Consider the following 25,230-nt stretch of genomic DNA (forward strand, 5'->3'; position numbering starts at 1 on the left):
TTTAACAGCATTTCTTCAATCGACTGGTGGCTCCTGTTTTCTTGTGCAGTAAGGCTTCTCAGTCTAATGATAATTTACGTGATCATACTGGTATGATATAAAAGCATTTTTTCAAGTAAAAGTTATCATGGATGAGAAAAATTTTCTATCTCTAGACAACTGCAGGATTAATCAACAGTTAATCTCAATCTGATTTCCTGTCCACTCACAGGGTTTCAGCCACCGATTTGGAAGGAAGTCTTGAGGGGTGGTTACATGGACAGTCTGTTGCAGTTATACCACTTGGGGGTCAAACCCCAGGTTTACTATTTGTATAATGTTGGGACATATAACCTCTTTGGCCTCAATTTTTCAACTCTAAAAATAAGATGATAAAAAATTAAAAATAATAACAAATATGAAACATTAAAAATGCAAAGGTAGGTAACTTTCTAACCAGAGAGCCATTTAGTATTTTGAGGCAAAATTCACTATTTTAGCCATTTTAGTTGTACAATTCACAGCTTTTATTATATTCATGATGTTATACAGCCATCGCCCCCCCCCCCCAAAAAAAAAAACCCATATTCATTCAGAGGTCAGGCAGTCACTCTGTAATATTCCCCACCGCAGACCCTGGCAACCACAGATCTGCTTTCTGTTCCTACGGATTTGCCTATTCTGCACATTTCATATAAATGGGACAGTACAATAAAGAGTCCATGAAATTTGCTAAACAGACTAGTTAGCACATATCTAAAGTTTTGAAGATAAATAACCAAAGAATTAGAAACAATTAAAAGAGATTGCCCCTGGGGAGAGAGAGTGGAATGTGGAGAAAAAAAGCACGCAAAGCTGCTTTTCACGTTAAGTTCTTTACTATTCAACATATGTATTAATTGATCATTTAAACTGAATTTAATTCATTACTTGATAGTTGATCATTTTCCTTATAACGAGGGATTTTTAAAACTTAGCGTTTATCTCATCAAGTTATTTGAAGAATAAGTGAGATAACACTTGTGAAATATGTGGCCCATGGTCTGGGATGCAGAGGTACTTGACACATGTAAGCTACCATAATTATGACTAATCATTATTAACCAGATGTATTAACCAGGATTGTATGTTTGTGTCCCCTCCAAATTCCTATATTTAAATCCTAACCCCCAACAGGAAGGTATCAGGAGGTAGGGCCCTTAAGAGGTAATTAATTCATGAGGACAGAATCTTCATGATGGGATTAGGGTCCTAAGAAGAAGAAACAGGACAGAGCTTGCTTCCTCTATATTCTCCATCACATGAAAAGTATGAGAAGATGATGGCCGACTGCAAACCACAAAGCGGAACCTCCCCTGACATGGGACCTGCCACCACTTTGATCTGGGACTTCCCAGCCTCTGGAACTGTGAGAAATAAATTTCTGCTCCTTTAGCCATCCAGTCTTCTGTCACAGTAGCCAGAACCAACTAACACATCAGGTTATCAGTGTTATACAACAATGGAATCAGAGCCATGTTGGGGCAGAGCCTAGAGTACTTTGATGGAGATGAACAGTGAAATCCCATGTATTTTATGGATATATACCACTAATATAATATCAAAATAGTTAATTAAATATAACTCTTAAACTCCCTCCATTTCTTATATGATTGGATAAATTTTGATTGAGAAGAAAAAAAGCCTTTTAAATAAGACAAAACAAAAGCTGTCACTGAAGTTCCACCAGCCCATATGCAACAGCATGGCAACCATCCCCTCCAGCAGCTTACTCGTGGCCACCCAGGACTATTACTGGCACCGCCTGGGCTCCACTTCCAGTAACAGCTCCTTCGAAGTGCAGAGTATGGTGGGGAAGTCACTCCTCACCACCCGGGTCTCCCCAAGGCCAACCTGGGTCACTGGTATGCATGCTGCTGCTTCTGGAAGTCCACTCTCCCACTCATGGCTACAGTGTTGGAGTCCCCAGAATGCTTCAGAATCTTGCCAGGCCTCCAGCAGCACAATCACCTGCAACTTGGCTCTGGAAGCCATGAGGAGGCTTCCTGGTGGCCTGTCTGCCAAAGCCATGCCAACATCCTGAGTGGCCACCACCAGGCTTCAGGAGACGCTAGACTCATCAGAGTCCCTCCCCTCCCCTCTCTTCCCTTCCTCTCCCCATCAACTAGGCAGGTTGCAGCAAGCAGAAGCAATTGGGTTCTTTTAAACCAAAGTAGCAAAACAGAAAAAAGGAAGTTGAGAGAATCCCAGTCTTTACTATCCAAGCCGCACCCAAGCCTTCTTCACACCCTGAAACCGTGTGCTTTGCACCAAGTGGAAAATAAACGGAATTCTGCATTTTAAGTGTTATGCTATCTATTGAGTCATTGTCAGACAAAGTGGAGAAAAAAGTACTTTGGAGAACCAACAAAACGTGGAAGGAGTATAATTTTGAGCTACCGACCAAACCAAGATCATAAGCAGTGGCGTCTCTTATCTCACTGTAAAAGAGAAACTTGGACCTTTTGCAGAAGTCAACACATCAACACACTTGATTTTTTTTTTAAGATTTTATTTATTTATTTGACAGACAGAGATCACAAGTAGGCAGAGAGGCAGGCAGAGAGAGAGAGAGGAAGGGAAGCAGGCTCCCTGATGAGCAGAGAGCCCGATGCGGGGCTCGATCCCAGGACCCCGGGATCATGACCTGAGCCGAAGGCAGTGGCTTTAACCCACTGAGCCACCCAGGCGCCCCAACACACTTGATTTTTAAACATGTTTTATCAATGCCACCTATTAATTGTCAAATATCAAAGTGACAGGTGAGGGGCTTCACACTGAGATAAGGCTAAATGCTAGCCCTAAAGTACTAATCACAACCCAAACGAATGCTACAGCGGCAGGGAGCAGGGGGGTGGCGCGCAGGTGAGTTAAAGACTTTCAGAACTAAAATGGACCTTGACGGAGCACCTGGGTGGCTCAGTGAGTCGAGCATCTGATCTTAATTTTGGCTCAGGTCATGATCTCAGGCTCACGAGACAAGATCAAGCCCTGAGTCAAGCTCCATGCTGAGTGTGGAGCCTGCTTAAAATTCTCTCTCTCTCTCGGCCCCTCCCCACCCTGCTCACACACTTTCTCTTTCTCTCTCTCTCTCAAATAAATAAAATAAAAATAAAATGGACCTAGGCAGCCAACCCCCCAACTCTTAAGTCCCTTCTAGAGCTAAACTGCCAAGTATCCTGCCCGGGAAGTTAAAGAAGCTGCTAAAGCATATGTTGCGAGCAACAGGGGTAATAAAATGCAAAGAAGACAAAGGAAAACTGTCAGGATTTTCTGATACTTCTAATGTCTCTTCTAGGAGACATGGAGCTTTAGATACTCCTGAACAAAGACTCCAAGCTTTCTGTGACGTGAGACACAGAATCAGAAACAGTGGTGAGCACTTCTTTTTTTTTTTTTTTTTAAAGATTTTATTTATTTATTTGACAGAGAGAGATCACAAGAAGGCAGAGAGGCAGGCAGAGAGAGAGGAAGGGAAGCAGGCTCCCTGCTGAGCAGAGAGCCCGACGTGGGACTCGATCCCAGGACCCTGAGATCATGACCTGAGCCGAAGGCAGCGGCTTAACCCACTGAGCCACCCAGGTGCCCAGTGGTGAGCACTTCTGAGAACACGTCCCAGGTTTAAATTCCAGCTCTGCCCCTTGGTTGGGTGGCCTAAACTCTCTACACTCCAGTTTCTTCCCCTATGAGGCTAGTAAGAGTGTGACATCGTGATGTTTTTGTGAGGATTAATTAAAATATACTAATACTCCTTGTAAAGCACTTAGCCCTATGCCCATCAAAAGTGTGCATTAAATGTTACTGTCATTACGTTTAGTAGGTTGAAGTAACTCTGATCAAAGCCACATACACGTTGAGGAAAGGATGTTTGTAACACAAAGTAGGTTCTTCATTACACAATTGAAGAAAAATTTTACTCTGTCAAATAGTTTTACTTGAATACAACTGAAACCACTGAGATAAAGAAGTCTGAAAATAATCATTTCCTCCTATTGAGCTCATGAATATTCCGGCTCCCAGATGTGGTGAGATGAGAATCTCTCCCTTTCTCCTTCCCAGGTTTCCCACAGGATCTGTATAAATATGACAGTCATAGGGAAGAAAAAACAAAATAACCATCTATTTACCTGGGAAGAATATCCACATAGGAGGCCAACCAACAGGGCAGATGCACAACTAGGGACATATAAAATCATCCCTAGTATTTTTGTTTTAGGCCGTTTTCATTTGGCAATATTGGTTTCAGTTGCCCTAGTGAAACGCATTTCTTTTTAGCATAATTTTCCTCCATTCCAGATCTGTTACTGGTCATGACTCTACATAGTCCCTTAAAACTCAAATCTGGAAAGAATCTCAGAGAACGTCTAGTTTGGCCTGTTCATATTACAGATGATGAAACTGATGCATGAAGAGATTAAATAGTTAAATTAAATTAATGGTTGCCCATTACATTTATTAGAAATGGAGGAAACAGAAGCACAAGAATATTGATTTTAGCTGAGGTACAAAAGGACAAAATGCTTTGCTAGTTATTAATATGCAGAATTACTGATTCATTTATTATTCTAACTACAGAATAAAACTCTCTTCCTAACTACCAAGAGCAAGCGATTTAATAACAAATAAACTATGCCAAAATGGTTATGGTCATTTTGTTTACCCTCAACCACCATAGGATGCCAGGTAATACCAGCATGCTAATTAATCCTGTCCATCTGGCTAATGTAGTCTTTATAATTTATAATCCAAAGCCTTTGGGTACAAAGACCTATTAACATGCTAATATACCTTCTTACTATTCTAGCTGTTTTTCAATTAGTAATTATCTATAGAGTGAGCCAATGAAAGGCAACTTTTCCAAGTGATTAGCACCTTGGAAATCATAGTCAGGCTGGTTGCTGATTAACATTCTTCGTTTTGGCAGTTAGCATTTCTCATTTCAGCAAATTACTCTAGTGGGTTCAGTTGGTGGCTTGGGGCCATGAAAACCCAAGCCTATTCAATGGCCAATGACTACTTTGGAAAAAATATAATTATGACATATGGATATGAGAAATTGATTCACTTGACAAAATGTTATATCAAAATATTCATTTCAGTTCTAAAAGACATTATGGAAACAACTGCAGAAATTTGAAAAAAATGTATATTAAATGATGTTATCAAATTACTGTTGGTCCTCCTAGGTGTGACAATGGCATTATGGAATCTAAGAAGATGCTGAAGTATTTAGGGGTGAAGTGTCATGATGTCTGCAACTTGTATCTGAACAGTTCAGCAACAGATAGATAAGTAGATAAGTGATAGATAGATGATAGGGAGATAACAGCAATTTTGACAAAATGCTTTTAAAAAATTGTTTCAAATAGATCTATGAGGGAAATTTGTACTACAAATGTGTATTTCCAGAAAACTATATGCTTGTAACACCATATTAATAACTAGCATTTGAATTCTGTCACTCCTACTTGTCTACCTTTTTCTCTCTCTCCCTAAATTATTAAGAATGGCAGTTTAAAGTGAATAAGATAACAAACATTGTGAAAATATTTTAATGCTTTCTCTATCTTGGTACAACCATCTGTTGGACAATAGAGATATTTAAAATTACTATGCGAGCAGTATTCCCACAATGAACATGCACACATTCTGGAAATGCAGTTCCAGTCTTCAGCTGCCTTAAAAACGCCCACTGGTATAAATAAGAATGCTTTTGAGCCATTTACATGTAGCCAACTTTGCCACTTATATTACCTCATGATTTTACTTCAGAGTCACCTTTATATGGTGTCAGTCACTCAAGGTCAGACAACAACGTGCTTTAAAATGTGGCTTCATATATGTAGCTAACTTTAAACTCTCTTTTAAAATTCATTTTAAAATCAATATAACTAACTGGTTTGAATATGGTGGTCAAACTAATAGTAGCAGGAATCTAAATGCCATAAATAAATAAAATGTGAGGGGCACCTGGGTGGTTTAGTGGGTTAAGAGTCATCTGCCTTTAGCTCAGGTCATGATCCTGAGGTCCTGGGATGGAGCTCTATATGGGCTCCCCACTCAGCAGGGAGTCTGCTTCTCCCTCTCCCTCTGCTCCTCCCCTCTCCACATGTGTGCATGCTCTCTCTCTAGCAAATAAATAAATAAAATCTTTTAAAAAAATTAAAAATGTGGACCATTAGACAAGCGTGTAAATAAATCAGAGTCCACAATTCCAAAAGAGCCATAAGGAATTACTATCAAATTTGTTAAGAGATTGTCTACATTTTTTTGGTGCTATTAAAGATGTAATCCTAAACCAGAAGCAACCATTGAATAATGATTAGAGTAGTAAACATTCATTAAAACATCAGATCACCATAGCTGACATTTCCATATGTGAATAAATACCCCTAATAACTTGCTGTTGATAAGACAAGTATGAAGCCATATCAGTGCAATACAATGTTGTAGCTGTTCTGGAAACAGCCCATTTTCATTTAATAGCAAATTAAGCAGGCTTTTCAGAGGACTAAATGCCAATAAATAAAATGTAAAATCACATTATATATTCATTCACGTATTCGATGACACTGATTTCTTTCCTTTTTGGGAGAAGGAAAATGAATTACAAGTATGTAGTAAAAGACTGAGAAATACATTGCTCTATATTAAAGAATTACATTTAACAATAATGCAAAGCATTCTGTAATTGCCTCCATAAAGTCAGAAATTTCACGGTTCATCAAAGAGAAATTCCAGAGTCTTCAGGACAGCGAGATGTTGGTGTGTGCAATGCTGAAAACGGTAATACAGGCCTACCCTTGTTTTATTGTACTTTTCTTTATTGTGAAGTGTTTTACAAATTGGTATGTAACCATGTATGGAGCAAGTCTATCGGTGCTATTTTTCCAACAGCATTTGCCCACTTCATGTCTCTGTGTAACAATTGTTAAGTCTCATAATATTTCAAATTTTTGCATTATTATGTTTGTTATGGTGATTTGTGATCAGTGACCTTCAATATCACTATCATAATTGTTTGGGGGCACCATGAATCTCGCCCATATAAGATGGCAAACTTGAATCAATAAATGTTGTGTGTGTTTTAACTGCTTCACCAACCTACCATTTTCCCATCTCTCTCCCTCTCCTCAGGCCTCTGTATCCCTTGAAAAGGCAACAATATTGAAATTAGGCCAATTAATAATCCTACAATGGCCACTAAATGTCTTGTGATAGAGTCTACTCCTGGTGAAGGTGCTGTGAATATTGTGGAAATGACAAGAAAGGATTTAGAATACATACATAAACATAGCTGATAAAGCAGTGGCAGGGTTGGAGAGGATGAGCCCCAGTTTTTTTTCTTTTTTAAAGGTTTACTTGTTTATTTTAGAGAGAGTATGCATGCACACAAGCAAGGGGAGAGGCAGAAGGAGAGGAGAACCTCAGACAGGCTCCGACTCCCCGATGAACATGGAACCTGATATGGGGCTCCATCTCACCACCCTCAGACTTTGACCTGAGCCAAAATCAAAAGTTGGCTGCCTAATCAACTGTGACACTCAGGTGCCCCAACTCCACCTTTGAAAGAAGTTTTACTTCTTACTTTACTTTACTTCTTTACTAAAGTAAACTGGGTATAATGCTATCCAACAGCATCACAGCTACGAAGAAATCATTTATGAAAGGAAGAATAAAGCAATGCAGCAAACTTCATTGTTACCTTATTTTAAGAAATTGCCACAGCCACCCAAACTTCAGCAACAACCACCCTGATCAGTCACAACCATTATCATTGAAGCAACATCCCCCACCAGCAAAACGCTTACCACTAACTGAAAGCTCAGATGACATTTAGCCTTTTTTATCAATAAAATATCTGTTAATTAAGGTATGTGCATTGTTTTTTACATAATGCTATGATACACTACAGATTACAGTACAGTAACTTTATATGCACTAGGAAATTAAAAAATTCACTTGACTCACTCTATTGCAATATTCGCTTTATTGCAGTCGTCTGAAAGTGAACCCACGATATCTTGAGGTAGGCCCGTACTCACACACATACATACAAACTCTTGCTATTTGAACCTGATTCATGTGCTCCTTTCATTTTAAATAGAAATGATACCCTCAAATCCCCTCCCTACCAAAATAGACTGGTTGATAGGCAAGCCAAAATCTGGAATTCCAACAATATTATGTCAACTTGTTAACTTAGTAAATATTCTTTCAGAAAAGAAAAAAAAAATACACCAGGCTATGAAGGTCCTAACCTAAACCATGCCTGACCTAAGAAAATAATCACTGAATAAAATAAGAAAGATGTGATAAAAGTGTTTTTGCTTTGACCCTCATGCAAATCTGCATTTCTGAGAGAATTCTGACTCTACATAGAACTTTATATTTGTGACTTCTTTTTGTGTAGGAAATGAACTAGAAAAGAACAAGGATAACCACAGTGGAGAGAGAAATATGTAAAAAAAAAAAAATCAAAACAGAGAATTACAAAATTGATGAAGTCATAAGAATTTTGACTCAGTAATTTTTGACATGTAATCTCTCCCTTCTCCACCCCTTCTTTTGCCACAGAACGATATTCTGACAAACCAAATGACTGCAAAGATCCAAGATCCATTTGCTTGGATAGAGTATTTATCTCCTGGATTTTCTAAATGTTTCCTTTTTGTTTTGTTTTGTTTGCCTCTCCTTGCAAAAGTCTTCTTTTTTTTTTTTAAGATTTTTTTTTAATTTATTTATTTGACAGATCACAAGTAGGCAGAGAGGCAGACAGAGAGAGAGAGAGAGAGGAGGAAGCAGGCTCCCTGACGAGCAGAGAGCCCGATGTGGGGCTTGATCCCAGGACCCTGGGATCATGACCTGAGCTGAAGGCAGAGGCTTTAACCCACTGAGCCACCAGGTGCCCCGCAAAAGTCTTTAAAACAAAAGTAACCTTCTGAGTTCATGGTGAAATCTCTCAGTATTAAATGCTAATTTATTAGATGGTTATAAAATTGCAACACCATCAACCCAGCAATAATGAATCTGCATGGTCTCTGACTTCATGAGGAACCTGACATATCATTGGAAAAAATGAAGAAACATAATCAAATGTCATTGTTAATGATATTCAATTATTCCATCTGTGACCTGAGCTATTATAACTATCGCCTTATAATTGCAACTCATCCATTGGGAAAGCCAACTTCAAACATTATCATAACTTAAAGGTCACTTGGAAAGTATGCAATTATAACAAAATTTTGTGATAGTTATGAAAGTGAATTCATTTTTTTAATACCTTGGCCCAGATGATATTTGTTCTTTAAAGAATAAATCATAGAATATGAGTTAAACTTATTGTATTTACTGTGTGTTTCTATTTTTCACACATTTCTGAAAAGAAAATCAAGAACAAATTTTCCTTACATAGTTTTTCCCCAGGAACCTTTTTTCTTCTCAAAACAGCAGTGACTATCAGTGACTCTTCTTATCATGGGACCCAGGAAGTCCATTTCCTTCCCCTCTTCTGCTTCTGCCTCTTGCCCACTCTGTCCTCTTGGACTTAGTAGTGCTATGCTCTCTCCTGTTTGCCTCCAATGAAAGGGTGAGAGAGAGTAGTGAGTCAGAAAGCAGTGCCCTGCTCTTTATTAGCTTAAACAAAATAAATAAATAAATAAATTCCTGGTCTTTCTTTATTAGCCTAAATCCAACCTGGGAATATTAAAAAAAAAAAAAAGAAAGAAAGAAAGAAAGAAACAAAATTTGAAAATAAACTCTACCATTCAGCTTGACTTAGGTCTTCATAATAACTGTCATTTCTTAAGTTTTCTATGTGCTATACACTGTGTTAAGGGCTTTACACACATCTCATTTAGGTCATCTGCTTCTTTCCTTCTCTTGATTTGATTTTCACATGCAAAAAACTTCACTGAAAGTTGGCTTATGTTGAGGAATTGATGAGAAAGACAGAAACTTTAGGCTACCCATATCCAAACTACCTTGCCAACAATTATTATATGACTCTAAGTGACTGGTACTTATATGTCGGGATAAAAATTCTTAAGCAGAAAAGGGTGGGAATCAGAAGGTCAGAGGATGCCCAGGAGACCCTGAGCCTGCTGATTCCCAAATTAGGGCACAGAATAAGGAGACAGCTCTTGCCAGGCTAATAAAGCTAAAGCTAGTCTAAAACCAACTACCCATCAGTAACAGGAAGTGAATTAGGGAGCCCAAACAGGAGGTTAGAGCAAGCAAACTCAAGATGTGGAGAAGTGGGAACAGGTAAGAGGGCTCACTTGCCCTGAGTACAGAATGTCAAGGCCTGCTGCAGCTTTTTATCTGGCTCTTCCAAACAATTTGACTATTTACCCTAATGAATTAACTGACCTTGCTACCTGATTACATTGGCGATAAAAAAGTAACTATTAGAAATGAGATAGGGATTTTGGGACATCAGTTTCTAGAAAAGAAGCACTGATTCTTCTTTTTTTTTAATCTTTTCTTTAGGAAAGAGTAAAAGTAACATATATCAACAAGGATAAATCTTAAATACATAATATTGAGGGGTACCTGAGTGGTTCAGTCCATCAAGCAACCAGCCTCTGATTTTGACTCAGGTCACAATCTCAGGGTCATGAGAGAGAGCCCATGTGTCAGGCTCCATGCTCTGCAGGGAGTCTGCTTAAAATTCTCTCCCTCTGCCCCTTCCCCCCAACTCATGCATGCACTCTCTATCTAACTATAAATAAGTAAATATTTTTTTTAAATATATATAATATTGATGAAAACAGTAAGTATGTAGGCCCTTTTTGAACATCCAAAACACAGGCAAAACAATTCTATATGCTGTTTATAAAGGCATATATGTATCTGTAAAAATGTTAAAATACACTGGAGTTACATCTTTTTTTCCTCCAACATTAACTTTCTTATAGGTAATGTTTGTGTAACAAAACAATTATACAAATCTAGCCAACTAAGTTGCTGGGACTGGGGCCAGGGAAAGGGGTAATTACTCAGTCAAGTTGGTCATCAGACATTACTTAGAAAAAGAAACAATAAGCACTTTTGTATGTGTTCTTATAGATATAATCCATTATTATCTTATTCCTTTTCAAGCTTTATCATCTTGGCTTATCCCCATCTATGAATAATCAGAGAATTACACTTATCACAAGATTAGGGAAAAATATCAGCCCAGCTTTCAGGAAAAAAATGGTGGCCTTTATTTTTTTAACCCTCTTCTTACAATTTAGCTAAATCAGACAAATAGACATTGTCCTGTTTAAGGTTATTTTAATTTTGCTGTGAGTAGTGGCAGCTAACATTGTGATGTAAATTAATTTTGACTCTTTTTCCCTATTATCTATAATTAAATTCTAATTTAAACCTAATTAAAGTAGTATTGGAAAGTTGTTAAATGGAATTTCACCTGATCTTTAAAATAAGATGCCTACAAAACATTCTTTCATAGATTGCTATAAAGAAGTAAGAAAAGTGTTTGATATGCTTGGTAGCCTATGGCTCTGTCTAAACACACAAAGAAAGTACTGTTTCTGGACTTCCTCAAAAGAGGCCTTTTTTGTCTTCATGTATTGGGATGAGAGTGAATTTCCAATTTCACTGAGCAAGTCAGTCAAAATATACAGATTGGTCTGAGCATGTAGACACAGTCAGAATCCAGCATCAATTCTGTGATGGAGAAGTTTCTACATTTGTTACACTGCTCTGCCACAACGTCCTCATCCTTCCCAGAGCAGCTCAGTGTCATCGTGATCCATCAAAGAAAATACAGTGACTACATAAATGAAGGCACCCATTAAGGTGAACTATTTCAGAGAACAATACCTTGAGGAAAGAACCATTTGCATTATACACGACCTTACAGTCGGCTCTTTCCCTAGACCACAAAGGGAAGATGGATATTCTTTGGTCAGATTAACAGTTTATGAGGTTTTGTACTATATAAAGAGACATCTTCAGGGCCTTGTGTATGTACATTGTAAAACCCTGAGATATTTTATGTTACAACATACATATTTAATGTGATAATAAAAAAGTTTATTTGTTTCAAAGTCTCTTTTACCCTTGCTTGTATAACCAAACAGCTTGATGCTATTGGCTAAATTTTCACAACTTTCATTATTCATGGCTGCAGTGGGAACTTCCATGGATATATAAATCAGATTTGAGCAGCAAATAACACATTCAGGGTGAGTAATATGATGTCCATATGGAAGCACAGTGTCAGAGACTGAAGAAACTATGTGTTTTTGAGGCCTAACAGGTTTTTTTAGTTCCATATTGTTTCTACGGTAAGGTATTTTTCTTTTTTTTATTTCAAAAATGGTTAAACTACAAGCCAAAAACTATTTAGTACATTAAATACAACATAAAAAAGCATGGCAGTCTTCTAATAAAAGACAGAAAGTCTTAAACGAGTAAGGTGAATTAATAAAAAAGTTTAGAAATCAATTCCTCAAATGGAAATTCACTTGCACGACACCAAATGGCATTTTACTACACAACCAACGTAGCCTACTTAAAGACTTGTAAGTTTATCTTCATGACATCTACTGACAGCAAAGTTATTAGTCAGCAGAAACTGCTGCTATAAATAGCATTCTAGCATTAGTGTGAGGACGTTCTAAAGAAATGAGAGGTATTGATGAATCTTATTGGCTCCTCAAGATTGAAATGTAAACAGTGGGTTGAATATCAAGCAGCACATTTATGACAAAGAAGTAAATTACAACAAAGAAGTAAACTTATACATCAGTCTTACTTTGTTTTATCCTAAAGACAGCCCAAAATGATGCCTAAAAACAAGTGTTCCTGAGTTATAATGTTGGATCACTTAAGATATATTACAATATTAGGGGCACCTGGGTGGCTCAGTGGGTTAAGCCTCTGCTTTTGGCTCAGGTCATGATCTCAGGGTCCTGGGATCAAACCCCACAGGTTCTCTGCTCTGCAGGGAGCTTGCTTAGCGCCCCCCTCCCGCTCTCTCTCTGCCTGCCTCTCTGCTTACCTGTGATCTCTCTCTCTCTCTCTGTCAAATAAATAAATAAATATTTTTTTTAAAAAGATATATTACAATATTAGAAAAGATGAGTTTTAACAGTTTATTTACTAATGGGGGAAAAAATGCTCCAGATATCATTAGGGAAACTGGGTTAATCAAAATTTTTATGTACTTTGATCTTAGTCTATCTCCAGAGCCCAAAAGAGATGAGGTTTTGAATCAAGTTTGGTAATTATGAGTCTAATCTACACAGCAATCAAAATTTATAATTCAAACCCTTAAACTAATTTTTACTACATTAATCATATAAAGATAACAAATACAGTTCTATTTTACTTGGAAAACACAATTTTATTCTGTCTGTTCTTGATCTAGACTTCTTATGTAAGTAGTTTAAATAAATCAGATTTCTATTGTTGTACTCTGCATACCTTCTAGAAAAAGTTTAGTTTATAACTAATTGCATATCACAGCAGTACCTACTGGTTGATCTAAGTCAGATTTTTGTTGTTGTTGTTTTGCTTTGTTCTTTTTAGGTCAGATATTTTAAGTGAAATTCACTTTTACCACTTTATAGACAATCATTAAATGAGCCATTGGAGTACAAGAACTTTCCAAATGAAAGAAAGAAACTTAATGTTGATTTCCCATTTATGATCAAATTTAAATGGTCAGTGTATTTTATGGTCTAACATTGTGGTCTTGCACACTGCAGGATAATGGAAATCTCTGTTTTATTTTAAAAATGCCCTTTATCCTAGGGTGCCTAGGTGGCTTGGTTGGTTGAGCAACAGCCTTTGGCTTAAGTCATGATCCCAAAGTCCTGGGATCGAGTCCCACATCAGGCTCCCTGCTCCATGGGGAGTCTGCTTCTCCCTCTGACCTTCTCCCCTCTCATGCTCTCTCTCACTGTCTCTCTCTCAAGTAAATAAATAATATCTTTTTTAAAAAATACCTTTTATTGTAAGTTAACCATCACTTCCTTCCATATATGGAGGATCTCTACTTAATCATATATTTTTAATTTACATCCTTCTCTGATAGCCAAAAGGCACTATAGGAATAATTATAGGAAATAAATTCAGTAATTATTTCATCTATCTTCTTTTTTGGTTGTAGTTATTTCAGAAAGAACCCAATGAGTAATTTCATTTAAAAAAAAAATGGAAAGAACATCAAGGAGGTGTGATACCTGTACTCTGCAAGCTATAAAATATTGAAACAAATTTTGACAAAACACAAATGCAAAGATAGTCCATGTACATGTACTAGAAGAAGAAATATTAAGATATCCAAACACCCCAAGCAATCTTCAGATTGAATACAATCCCTTTCAAGATACCAAAAGTATTTTTCATAGAAATAAAACAAATAATCCTAAAATTTATATGGAACTACCAAACAGCCAAAGCAATCTCAAAAAAAAAAAAAAAAAGAATAAAACTGGATTTATCATAATCCCAGACCTCAAGATATACTACAAAGCTGTAGTAATCAAAATAGCATGATACTGGCACAAAAAGAGATACATAGAACAATAGAACAGAACAGAAAACCCAGAAATAAACCCACAATGATATGAGCAGTTAATCTATGACAAAGTTGGTAAGAATATGGTATGAGAAAGATAGTCTCTTCAACAAATGGTGTTGGAAAAACTAGACAACCACATGCAAAACAATAAACCTGAACCCCTTTCTTACAACATATACAAAAACAAAACTCAAAATGGATGAAAGACCAAAAAAAGACTTGAAACTATCAAAATCCTAGAGAAGAACACAGGCAGAAATGTCTCTGACATCAGCCATAGCAACATTTTTCTAGATATGTCTCCTGAGGCAAGAGGGATGAAAGCAAAAATAAACTATTAGGACCTCATCAAAATAAAAAGATTCTGCAGAGCTTTTAGCACACTAAAAGACAACCTACTGAATGAGAGAGGATATATGCCAATGATATATCTGATAAAGAGTTAATATCCACAATACATAAATAATTTATATAACTCAACACAAATAATCCAATTAAAACATAAGCAGAAGACACGAACAGATACTTCTTCAAAGAAAACATGCAGGTAGTCAACAGACACATGAAAAGATGCTCAACATTAATCATCATCAGGGAAATGCAAATCAAAACCACAATGAGATATCTCATACCTGTCAGAATTCCTAAAACAGAAAACTCAAGAAACAACAAGAGTTGGTGAGGATGTGAGGAAAAGGAACCCTCATGCACTACAGCTAGGAAGGCAAACTGGTGCAGCCAGTTTGTGGAAATACTGTGGAAGATCCTCAAAAAACTAAAAAGAGAGTTACCATATGATCCAGTAATCCCACTACTGGGTATTTACCCAGTAGTGTAAATAAAGAATATGACAACATTAATTGAAAAAGTTATGCACCCCTATTTACCACAGTCTAATTGTGGAACCAGTACAAGTGTCCATCAATAGATGAATGGATAAATAAGATGTGATATACATATAATAGAATACTAGTCAGCCATAAAGACTGAAATCATGCCATTTGCAACAACATGGATTGAGCTAGAGGATATTACACTAAGTGAAATAAGTCAGTCAGAGAAAGACAAATACCGTATGATTTCACTTATTTGTGAATTTTAGAAACAAACCAAATGAACAAAGAAAAAGAGAGACAAACAGAAAAACAGTCTCTTAACTATAGAAAACAAAGTGATGGTTACCAGAGGGGAGGTTAGGGGGATGGGTGAAATAGGTGAAGGAGATTAAGAGTTCACTTATTATCATGATCACTGAATAATGTATGGAACTGTTGAATTAATACAGTGTACTCCTGAAACTAATACAACACTGTGTGTTAATTATACTAGAATTCTATAAATGGAAACAAATACTTAATTATGTTATTCACAGGAGAAGAGATGGAAGTATAAATTTTCACACATTATATGGTTGGTAGTATAAAGGAGACACAGAGCTCTTCCATTCCCTAGAATTGTTTTCCCACAGTCATTAGTGAGCAAGCACTCTAGCCAAACCAATGAATCACAGATATTTTCCAGGAAGTTCCTGATGCAAGGTGGTATTATTTCAGATGCCCTGTGAATGCCTCCTGAGAAAGTGATAATCATCCTAAAGATAAGGCAAGGATAATGGAAAATATGTTATCTATCTATGCACTTGTTTATTCTTAGAGATTCTGATCTACCACACCCAGATGTATACAATTCTTATTCAACATGGTTGTGACATGAAGGTGGAGGCTGGGAATCATGTCCAATGAACTAAGGTATTGCTATTGCAGTTGATTTTTAAAATACATATTTCAACACTTAAGACTTTAGAAAATATTTTATTCTGCTAGATATGTGTTCACCTACTTCACAAGCAATTATTAAGTACATTTTTGGTAGGGAGGGAAAGATCAGAATTTAGTATGGAAAAGACTATCCAAACAAATTACCACCACAATGTGATAAAATCTATATATTAATTCTATGGGAATGTAAAAAAAGAAGCATTTAAATTTCAAAGAAATTATTGCATTTGAGCTCTGTTTTTAAAACTACATAAAAGTCCCTGTACAAAAAGGGAATGGCAAAGGAGGGGACAGAGGAAGACAGAAAAAATCTGTGGAAGCACAGATAAAAGAAAATACAATAGCAGCTTCCTGTAAGCAGTTTGTTGTTGACTGGAGCATGTCTTTGCTGTACCCACAAATTTAGAAAGAAGAGAGCAGAATGGATATACTTACCTAGTTTCTTTTTCTGAGATATTATGGAAACCACTTCTGAGAAGAAACAAGTGAAACTAGGAAAGTTAGAAATGGTGTTAATGTTCTTTTGGAAGTAAAGGCTCCAGAGCAATTCTCTAAGTGTAAAAGTGGCCCAAAACCTCTAGTATGAGATACCTCCTGCCAGAAAAAGAGATGAACTCTGTTACATGGAATTAACACTCCTTTAGGAGAAAGAGCAGAGCCTGAGTATTCTAAGATTGCTGAGTTCTCTTGCTTCCTTGTCATTCCCTCAGATGACAGAAAGGTGGGTATGATGAAATTTCATCCCTTTCACTATACTTGGAGGGGAAAAAAGAAATCATTGCTTTCAAGATATTCTGGGAAGAGGATCAAATCACTTGTACCTTATCAGAGTAAATAGACTATCTAGGCAGAGCACTAAGCTTGAGAAAGATTAAAAAAAAAAAAAGGCACGGGTACTATGCAAAATTATTACAGCAAGCAAAAATATCAATGAAAAAGAAAAGAACCCAAAGACTAGTTGATAAAACAGAATGAAAAGAAATAAATTTGAAAAAAGGAACAGGATAAACAATGCTGAAAATCTTATTAGTTAACATAGAAAAAGGCATAAGATAATCACAGTGACTTTTTGTTTTTTGGAGAGAGAGAGGGGTGGGGAAGGGACAGAGGGAGAGAGAGACAGAGAGAAAGAGAGAAAATCTTAAGTAGGCTCCAGGCCCAATGCATAGGTTGATACAGGGCTCAATCTTACTTACAACACTGAGATCATGACCTGAGCCAAAATCAAGAGTCAGATGTTTACCCAACCAAGCCACTCAGGCACCCCAATCACAGTGACTTCCAAGAGAAAAAAAAAAAAAAAAGGATAAGGTTATTGGGCAAAAACTAATAGAAATGGAATAGAAAAATGATACAATATAAGGATAGTGTGTTGGAATTGAACTTAGCAAAGGAAGCAGAAGATGCATCCAAAGGTATAATATAAGAAAATTTCCTAGAAAAGGAGAAACAATTGAGTATGCAATCAAAAAGAGCACACTGTGCTCCAGGAAACTTTAAAACAAAACATTCAACTCTAAAACAAATTTAATGAAATTTTTGAACTTTAGCAGAAAAATCTGTTCTCCATCAGGCAAACAAAAGGAAGGGAGGATTGGATTATCTTCACAGGGATAAGATGTCAGGTTGCTGCTGGAACATTAAATGCCAGAATTTAAGGAAACAGTGTGTACAAGTTCAGTAAGAAAGTGTAACACAAAAATATGTATTATAAAATAAAATTTTATAAGTAAATATAAAAATATAACACAAATAATGCAGTAGCCAGGACCATGTATTTAAAAGTTTGCCAGTTAAATCTAGCCAGTTAGGAAATGAATAGATATAAAGACCTTCAGAAAAAGGAAGCTGTAACAGAGAGACAGCTATTGAGACTAAATCAACTTAAATATAAAACAAATACTAGACAACTGTGGGAATTGTAATCATTACATCTGTTCAATTCAAAAACAGCAATATAAATTACAAAACTCAGAAGGGAGGGGAAGGAGTAGTAAAAACTATTAGAGTATTAATTGCTTCATCTTTCAAAGCAGGAAATTAAAGCATAAAGTTTTTTTTTAAATGACTCCAACTTCCTAATGTTTTGAAATTCTTTTTATCCAGTCTTAAGAAAGAGAAAATTTAAGAAATAAAATACCATAGCACTGGGTGGCCCAGTAAGTTAAGCAGCTGCCTTCAGCTCAGGTCATGATCCCAGGGTCCTGGGATTGAGCCTTGCATTGGGCTCCTTGCTCATTTGGGAGCCTGCTTCTCCTCTGCCTGCTGTTCCCCCTGCTTTTGCTCGCTCTTTGTCTCTCTCACTCACTCTCTCTGTGTCAAATAAATAAATAAAATCTTTAAAATAAAAAGAAATAAAATACCTATGCTAAAGAAATACTTATTTGACTGTTAAGAATTTTACTCATTTTTCTACCTTTAAATTCAAACAAAATTAACTAAATATCATTATTTGAAAAATATCAATAATGACTTCATTTTTATTAAAGTTCTATTTTTCTTTCTTCTTTCTATTTATCTGCATGGAAGGTATCAAGAGTGATGTTTACTATATGGGAATTCCTAGGAGATGTGATTTATCATTTTTACAAAAATTAAAACTAATACACCAAGATGTTAGTAATGACTAATTCTGGAAATTGAGAATATAGATTTATTCAATCATTTATTTTAATATTTTTGGGGGGAGCATTTGGAAGATAGCCAAGAGCAGGAGCACCCTAGAATTGTCTTGTTCCATGAACCCAACTAGATAACTATCAAGTCATCCTGAATACACCAGAAACAGACCTGAAGACTGACACAACAAATGCCACAACTAAAGGGAGAGAAGAGGCCACATCAAAGAAGGTAGGAGGTGTGGAGATGTGGTTGAGGGGAGAAACAGATCATGAGTGCTGCAGAGGAGAGAGAGCTGTGGTCACAGAGAAGGGTGAGAGGAGCACACAGGGGAACACACAAAAACACACAAAGAGACTATTTTCCCAAAGTTATTGGCTTGGAACTTGAGAGGGGCTGAATTTTGTGAGTTCTTGCAATCAGTGAAGATTAAAGGCTGGAGTTTTATAGGTCAGCCAGCTTTCTGGGATAGAGCCCAAAGGACACTATGCCATTGCTGGAGAGAAGGTAGGCAAACAACCCATGGGGCAGATAGCATGGAAACAGCAATTTGAAGAATGCCTGGGGCACACAAAATGCAGATTATTCACTCTTCTCAAAGGGTATCCCTAACAGGCAGTGTTTACAGAGATTCCTCTCCAGGAACAAAGGAACTGGCTGGCACCATTTCCCTCCCCGACCCATCAGCATAAACACAGAGACATCTGCAGGAAACAGCACAGAATAGACACTTGGCAGCCTAACTTACTTATTAGTGTTCTGCAGTACTATCCTTCTCAATAAAGCTTGCCTCACTCCCAGTATGTCAGGCCCATCCCCAGAAGACCATCACAAACCCCTGCCTACACCATGTCTCCCAGTCAGAAAGTTCTGCAGGGCCCCAGTTCTGGTAGAGTTGGTGTCAGGTCTCATTTCATAAGCAGACCAGAGCACACCTAGTTAAAACTCACCATATTTAGGCCAGAGGCCAAACACAGCTTATAGCAGGGAAGGAAAGCTACTGCAGAGGACTGGCCTTAGGATAGAGAGGCCAGAACACAACAACAGTGCACATGCAGGACATACTAGAGACACTCCCTGAAGTGCAAGGCCTGGGCACTAGTTGACCTCGTTTTTTATAAGGCCAGTACATTGAGGAGCAGGAGACATAACTAGTTTCTCCAGCACAAAGAAGAAGGCAGAGACTTAGACAAAATACCAAGATAGAGGAAATTACACCACATGAAATAACAAGATAAGGCCATGGTCAGAGATCCAATCAAAATAGGTGTAAGTCACATGCCTGATGGGGAATTTAAAGCAATGATCATAAGGATATGCACTGGGCTTGAGAAAGAAGAAAACATCAGTGAGACCATTACCACAGAAACAAAAGAGTTAAAGGGCACCTGGATGGCTCAGTCAGTTAAGCATCTGACTTAGGCTTAGGTCATGAACTCAAAGTCCTAGGATCAAGCTCTGCATTGGGCTCTGCACTCAGCAGCAAGTATGCTTCCCCTCTCCTTTTGTCCCACCCCCAGCTTGTAGCTTGCTCACTCTCTCTCTCTCCCTCTCTCTCAAATAAATAAAATCTTTTTTTTTAAGTTAAAAAAGAATCAATCAGAGATGAAGAATGCAATAAACAACATTGGAAACAGACTTGATGCAATGGAACTGCAGGCTGGAAGAAGCAAAGAAATAGACCTAGAAGATAAAATAGTGGAGATTAATAAAGCTGAACAAAAGAGAGAAAGAATTCTGCAGCACGAGAATAGACTTAGGGAACTCAGTAACTCCATCAAATGTAATAACATTTGTATTATAGGAGTTCCAGAAAGAAAAGAGAGAGAAAAGAGAATAGAAAATTTATTTCAAGAAATAATAGTGGAAAACTTCCCTAAGGAAGGAAACAGACATCCAGATCCAGGAGACACAGAGAACTTCTGTCAGAATCAATAAAAGTAGGCCAACACCAAGACATATTGTAATGAAACTTGCAAAATATAGTGATTAAAAAAAAAAATCTTAAAATGAGCAAGACAAAAGAAGCCTTAACTTATAAGGGAAAACCCATAATGCTGGCTGGAGATTTCTCAATAGAAACCTGGAAAGCCACAAGGGAGTGGCATGATATATTCAGTGCTGAATAAGAAAACTGCATCCAAGAATAAACAATCCAGGAAGGCTATCATTCAGAATAGGAGAGAGAAAGAGTTTCACAGACTAACAAAAGCTAAAGTGGTTTGTTACTACTAAGTCAACTGAATATTAAAGAGAACTGAGTACAAAGGACAGACCAAAAGTGACAACCACAATAAAGGATCAGAGAAAACCAGAAACCAGAAAACTAGAAAAAAAAAAAAAAAGAACAAGTAATAAAATGGCCATATATACATATCTATCAATAATTAGTTTGACTGTGAATGGACAAAATGCTCAATCAAAAGAAAAAGGGTGGCAAAGTGGATCAAAAAATGAGACCTATCTATATGTTGCCTACAAGAGACTCATTTTAAACTTAAAGTTGTTTTTATTTTAAGATTTTATTTATCTGTCAGAGAAAGAGATAGCAAGAGGGGAACACAAGCAGGGGGAGTGGGAGAGGGAGAAGCAGACTTCCCCCTGAGCAGGAAGTCCAATGCAGGCTAGATCCCAGGACCCTGGGATAATGACCTGAGCAGGAGGCAGTTGATTAACAACTGAGCCACCCAGGCGCCCCTTATTTTAGACTTAAAGACATCTGAAGATTGAAAGTGACAGGGTGGAGAAACATTTATCATGTAAACAGATATCAAAAGAAACCTGGGATAGCAATACTCATATCATACAATAAGACTTTAAAACAAAATCTGTAAAAGGAGACAAAGGGCATTATATAATCATAAGAGGGACAATCCAAAAAGATGATATAACAATTGCAAATATTTATGGACCCAACATGGGAGTACCCAAATACATAAAGAACTTAATAAAAAACATAAAGGAAGTAATCGATAATAACACAATAGTCGGGGACATTAACACCACATTTAAATCAATGGATAGATCATCAAAACAGAAAATCAATAAGGAATCAATGGCTTTGAATGACACACTGGAATAGATAGACTTAACAGATATGTTCAGAACATTCCAACCTAAAACAGTAAGCAGAGTACACATTCTTTTTAAGTGCACATGGAATGTTCTCCAGAGTAGACCACATATAACTCAGAAAACAGGCCTCAACAAATACAAAAAGACTAAGATCATATCATACACCTTTTCTGACCACAATGCTATGAAGCTAGAAGTCAACCACAAGAAAAATTTGGGAAGACCAAAAATACATGGAGGTTAAACAACTAAACAATGCTACTGAATGCTATTAAACAATGAATTGGTCAACCAGGATGTCAAACAAGAAAAAAAAGATGCATAGAAACAAATAAAAATGAAATCACAATGGTCTAAAACCTTTGGGATGCTGCAAAAGTGATCCTAAGAGGGAAGCATATAGAAATACAGGCCTAAGTCAAGAAGCAAATAAAATCTCGAATAAACAACCTAACCTAATACTTAAAGTAGCTAAAAAAGAACAATGAACAAAGCATAAAGTCAGGAGAAAGAAGGAAATAATAAAGATTATAGCAAAGATTATAGCAGAAATAAATGATAGAGAACTTTAAAAACAGTAGAACAGATTACTGAAACCAGAAGGTGGTTCTTTGAAAACATTTTTAAAAATTGACAAACCTCAGGGTGCCTGGGTGGCTCAGTTGGTGAAGCATCTGAATCTTGATTTTGGCTCAGGCCATGATCTCAGGAATATGAGTTACAGCCCCACTAGAGACTCTGTGCTCAGAGCAGAGTCTGCTTGGGTTTCTCCTCCTTCACCTTCTACCCCTCCCCCGGCTCATGCTAAAAAATTCATTCATTCATTCATTAAATCTTTTTAAAAACTGACAAATCTCTAGCCAGACTTATCAACTCAATGACAAGAGAAATTTTGGAAGGAACACAAATAGAAGGAGGTTAAAGAGCATCCTACAAAAGAAAGAATGACTCAAGTAGGAAACTAGAAAAGAATTTTAAAAATTCAAGGAAATAAATGAAAATGAAAACACAACAGTTCAGAAACTTTGAGATGCAGCAAAAGCAGTCCTAAGAGAGAAGTATAGAGCAATATAAGCCTTCCTCAAGAAACAGGGATAGTCTCAAATATACAACCTAACCTTACATCTAAAGGAATTGGAAAAAGAACAGCAAATAAAGACTAAATCTAGTAGGGAAAGAGAAATAGTAAAGATTAGAGCAGATCAGTAAAATAGAAATTAAAGGAACAGTAGAACAGATCAATGAATCGAGGAGCTGGCTCTTTGAAAGAATTAATGAGATCGATAAACCCCTGGCCAGACCTATCAAGTAGAGAAAGGACCCAAATAAATAAAACCATGAATGAAAGAGGAGAGATCACAACCAACACCAAAGAAATAAAAACAATGATAAGAGCATATTATGAGCAACTATATGCCAACAAATTAGACAAGCTGGAAGAAACAGATGCATTCCTAGAGATGTATTAAACTACCAAAACTAAAACAGGAAGAAATAGAAAACCTAAACAGACTCATCACCAGGAAGGAAACTGAAACAGTAATCAAAATCTCCCAACAAGTAAAAGTCCAGGGCCATATGTCTTCCCAGGGGAATTTTACCAAACATTTAAAGAATTAATACCTATTCTTCTGAAGCTGTTTCAAAAAAAACAGAAATGAAAGGAAAACTTCCAAACCCATTTTATGAGGCCAGCATTACCTTGTTGCCAAAACCAGACAAAGACTCCATCAAAAAGGAGAATTACAGACCAATATCCCTGATGAACATGGATGAAAAATTCTCACCAAAATACTAGCCAATAGGATCCAAAGTCCATCAAAAGGATTATTCACCATGACCAAGCAGGATTTATTCCTAGGCTGCAGGGATAGTTCAACATCTGCAAATTAATCAATGTGATACATCACATTAATAAAAGAAAGGAAAAGAATCATATGATCCTCTCAATAGATGCAGGAAAAAGCATATGACAAAATACAGCATCCTTTCTTGATTAAAACTCTCTGCAGTGTATGGATAGAGGAAACATATCTTAATATCATAAAACCATATATAAAAAAACCCAGAGTGAATATCATCCTCAACAGGAAAAACCTGAGAGCTTATCCCCTAAGGTCAGAAACACAACAGGGATGTCCACCCTCAACACTATTCCTAGCCTCAGCAATCAGACAAGAAATAAAATGCATCCAAATCAGCAAAGAAGAAGTCAAAGCTTCACTTTTCACAGAGTACGATACTCTATGTGGAAAACCCAAGAGACTCCAAAAATTTTTAGAACTTATACAGGAATTCAGCAAAGTGGCAGGATATAAAATCTATGCACAGTAATCAGTTGCATTTCTATACACTAACAATGAGAGAGAAAAACCAGAAATCAAGGAATCAGTCCAATTTACAATTGCAACAAAAAACACAAGATACTTAGAAATAAACCTAACCAAGGTATAGTTTTCTGTACTCTGAAAACTATAGAACACTTGTGAAAGAAATTTAAAAAGAAATGGAAAAACATATTGTATTCATGGATTGGAAGAACAAATATTAAGATGTCTATGCTGCCCAGAGGAATCTACACATTTGATGCAATTTTTATCAAATTTCCATTTTTCACAGAGCTGAAACAAATAATCCTAAAATGTGTATGGAACAAGAAAAGACCCTGAATAGCCAAAGGAATGTTGAAAAACAAAACCAAAGCTTGAGGCATCACAATGCCAGATTTCACACTGTCTTACAAATCTGTAATCATCAAGCCAGTAGGGTACTGGCACAAAAACAGATATACAGATCAATAGAACAAAATAGGGAATCCAGAAATGGACCCTCAGTTCTATGGTCAACTAATCTTTGGCAAAGCAGGAAAGAATATCCAATGGAAAAAAGACAGTCTCTTCAACAAATGGTCTTGGGAAAATTGGACAGCCACATGCAGAAGAATGAACTAGACCATTTTCTAACACCATAAGCAAACAAACAAACAAACAAAAACTCAAAATGGATAAAAGACCTAAATGCAAGATAAGAAGTCATCCAAATCCTAGAGGAGAACACAGGTACAACCTCTTTAACTTTGGCCACAGCAACTTCTTTCTAGGCACATCTTCAAAGGCAAGGGAAACAAAAGCAAAATGAACTATAGGGACTTCAAGATAAAAAGCTTTTGCACAGCAAAGGAAACTGTTGACAAAA

General features: G+C 36.8%; 1 protein-coding gene across 1 annotated transcript; it reads left to right on the forward strand.

Annotated features, from left to right (window-relative positions):
• The first annotated feature begins 1,723 nt into the window (after positions 1–1,723).
• On the forward strand, positions 1,724–2,015 carry LOC125104502 (pancreatic progenitor cell differentiation and proliferation factor-like). Its single transcript, XM_047737085.1, is given in 2 exon segments — positions 1,724–1,954; positions 1,956–2,015. Coding segments are annotated over 2 exon segments (291 nt in total).
• The last annotated feature ends 23,215 nt before the right edge of the window (positions 2,016–25,230 follow it).

This window comes from Lutra lutra, chromosome 7 (genome assembly GCF_902655055.1).
Source record: "Lutra lutra chromosome 7, mLutLut1.2, whole genome shotgun sequence".
In the NCBI taxonomy this organism is placed as follows: Eukaryota; Metazoa; Chordata; class Mammalia; order Carnivora; family Mustelidae; genus Lutra; species Lutra lutra.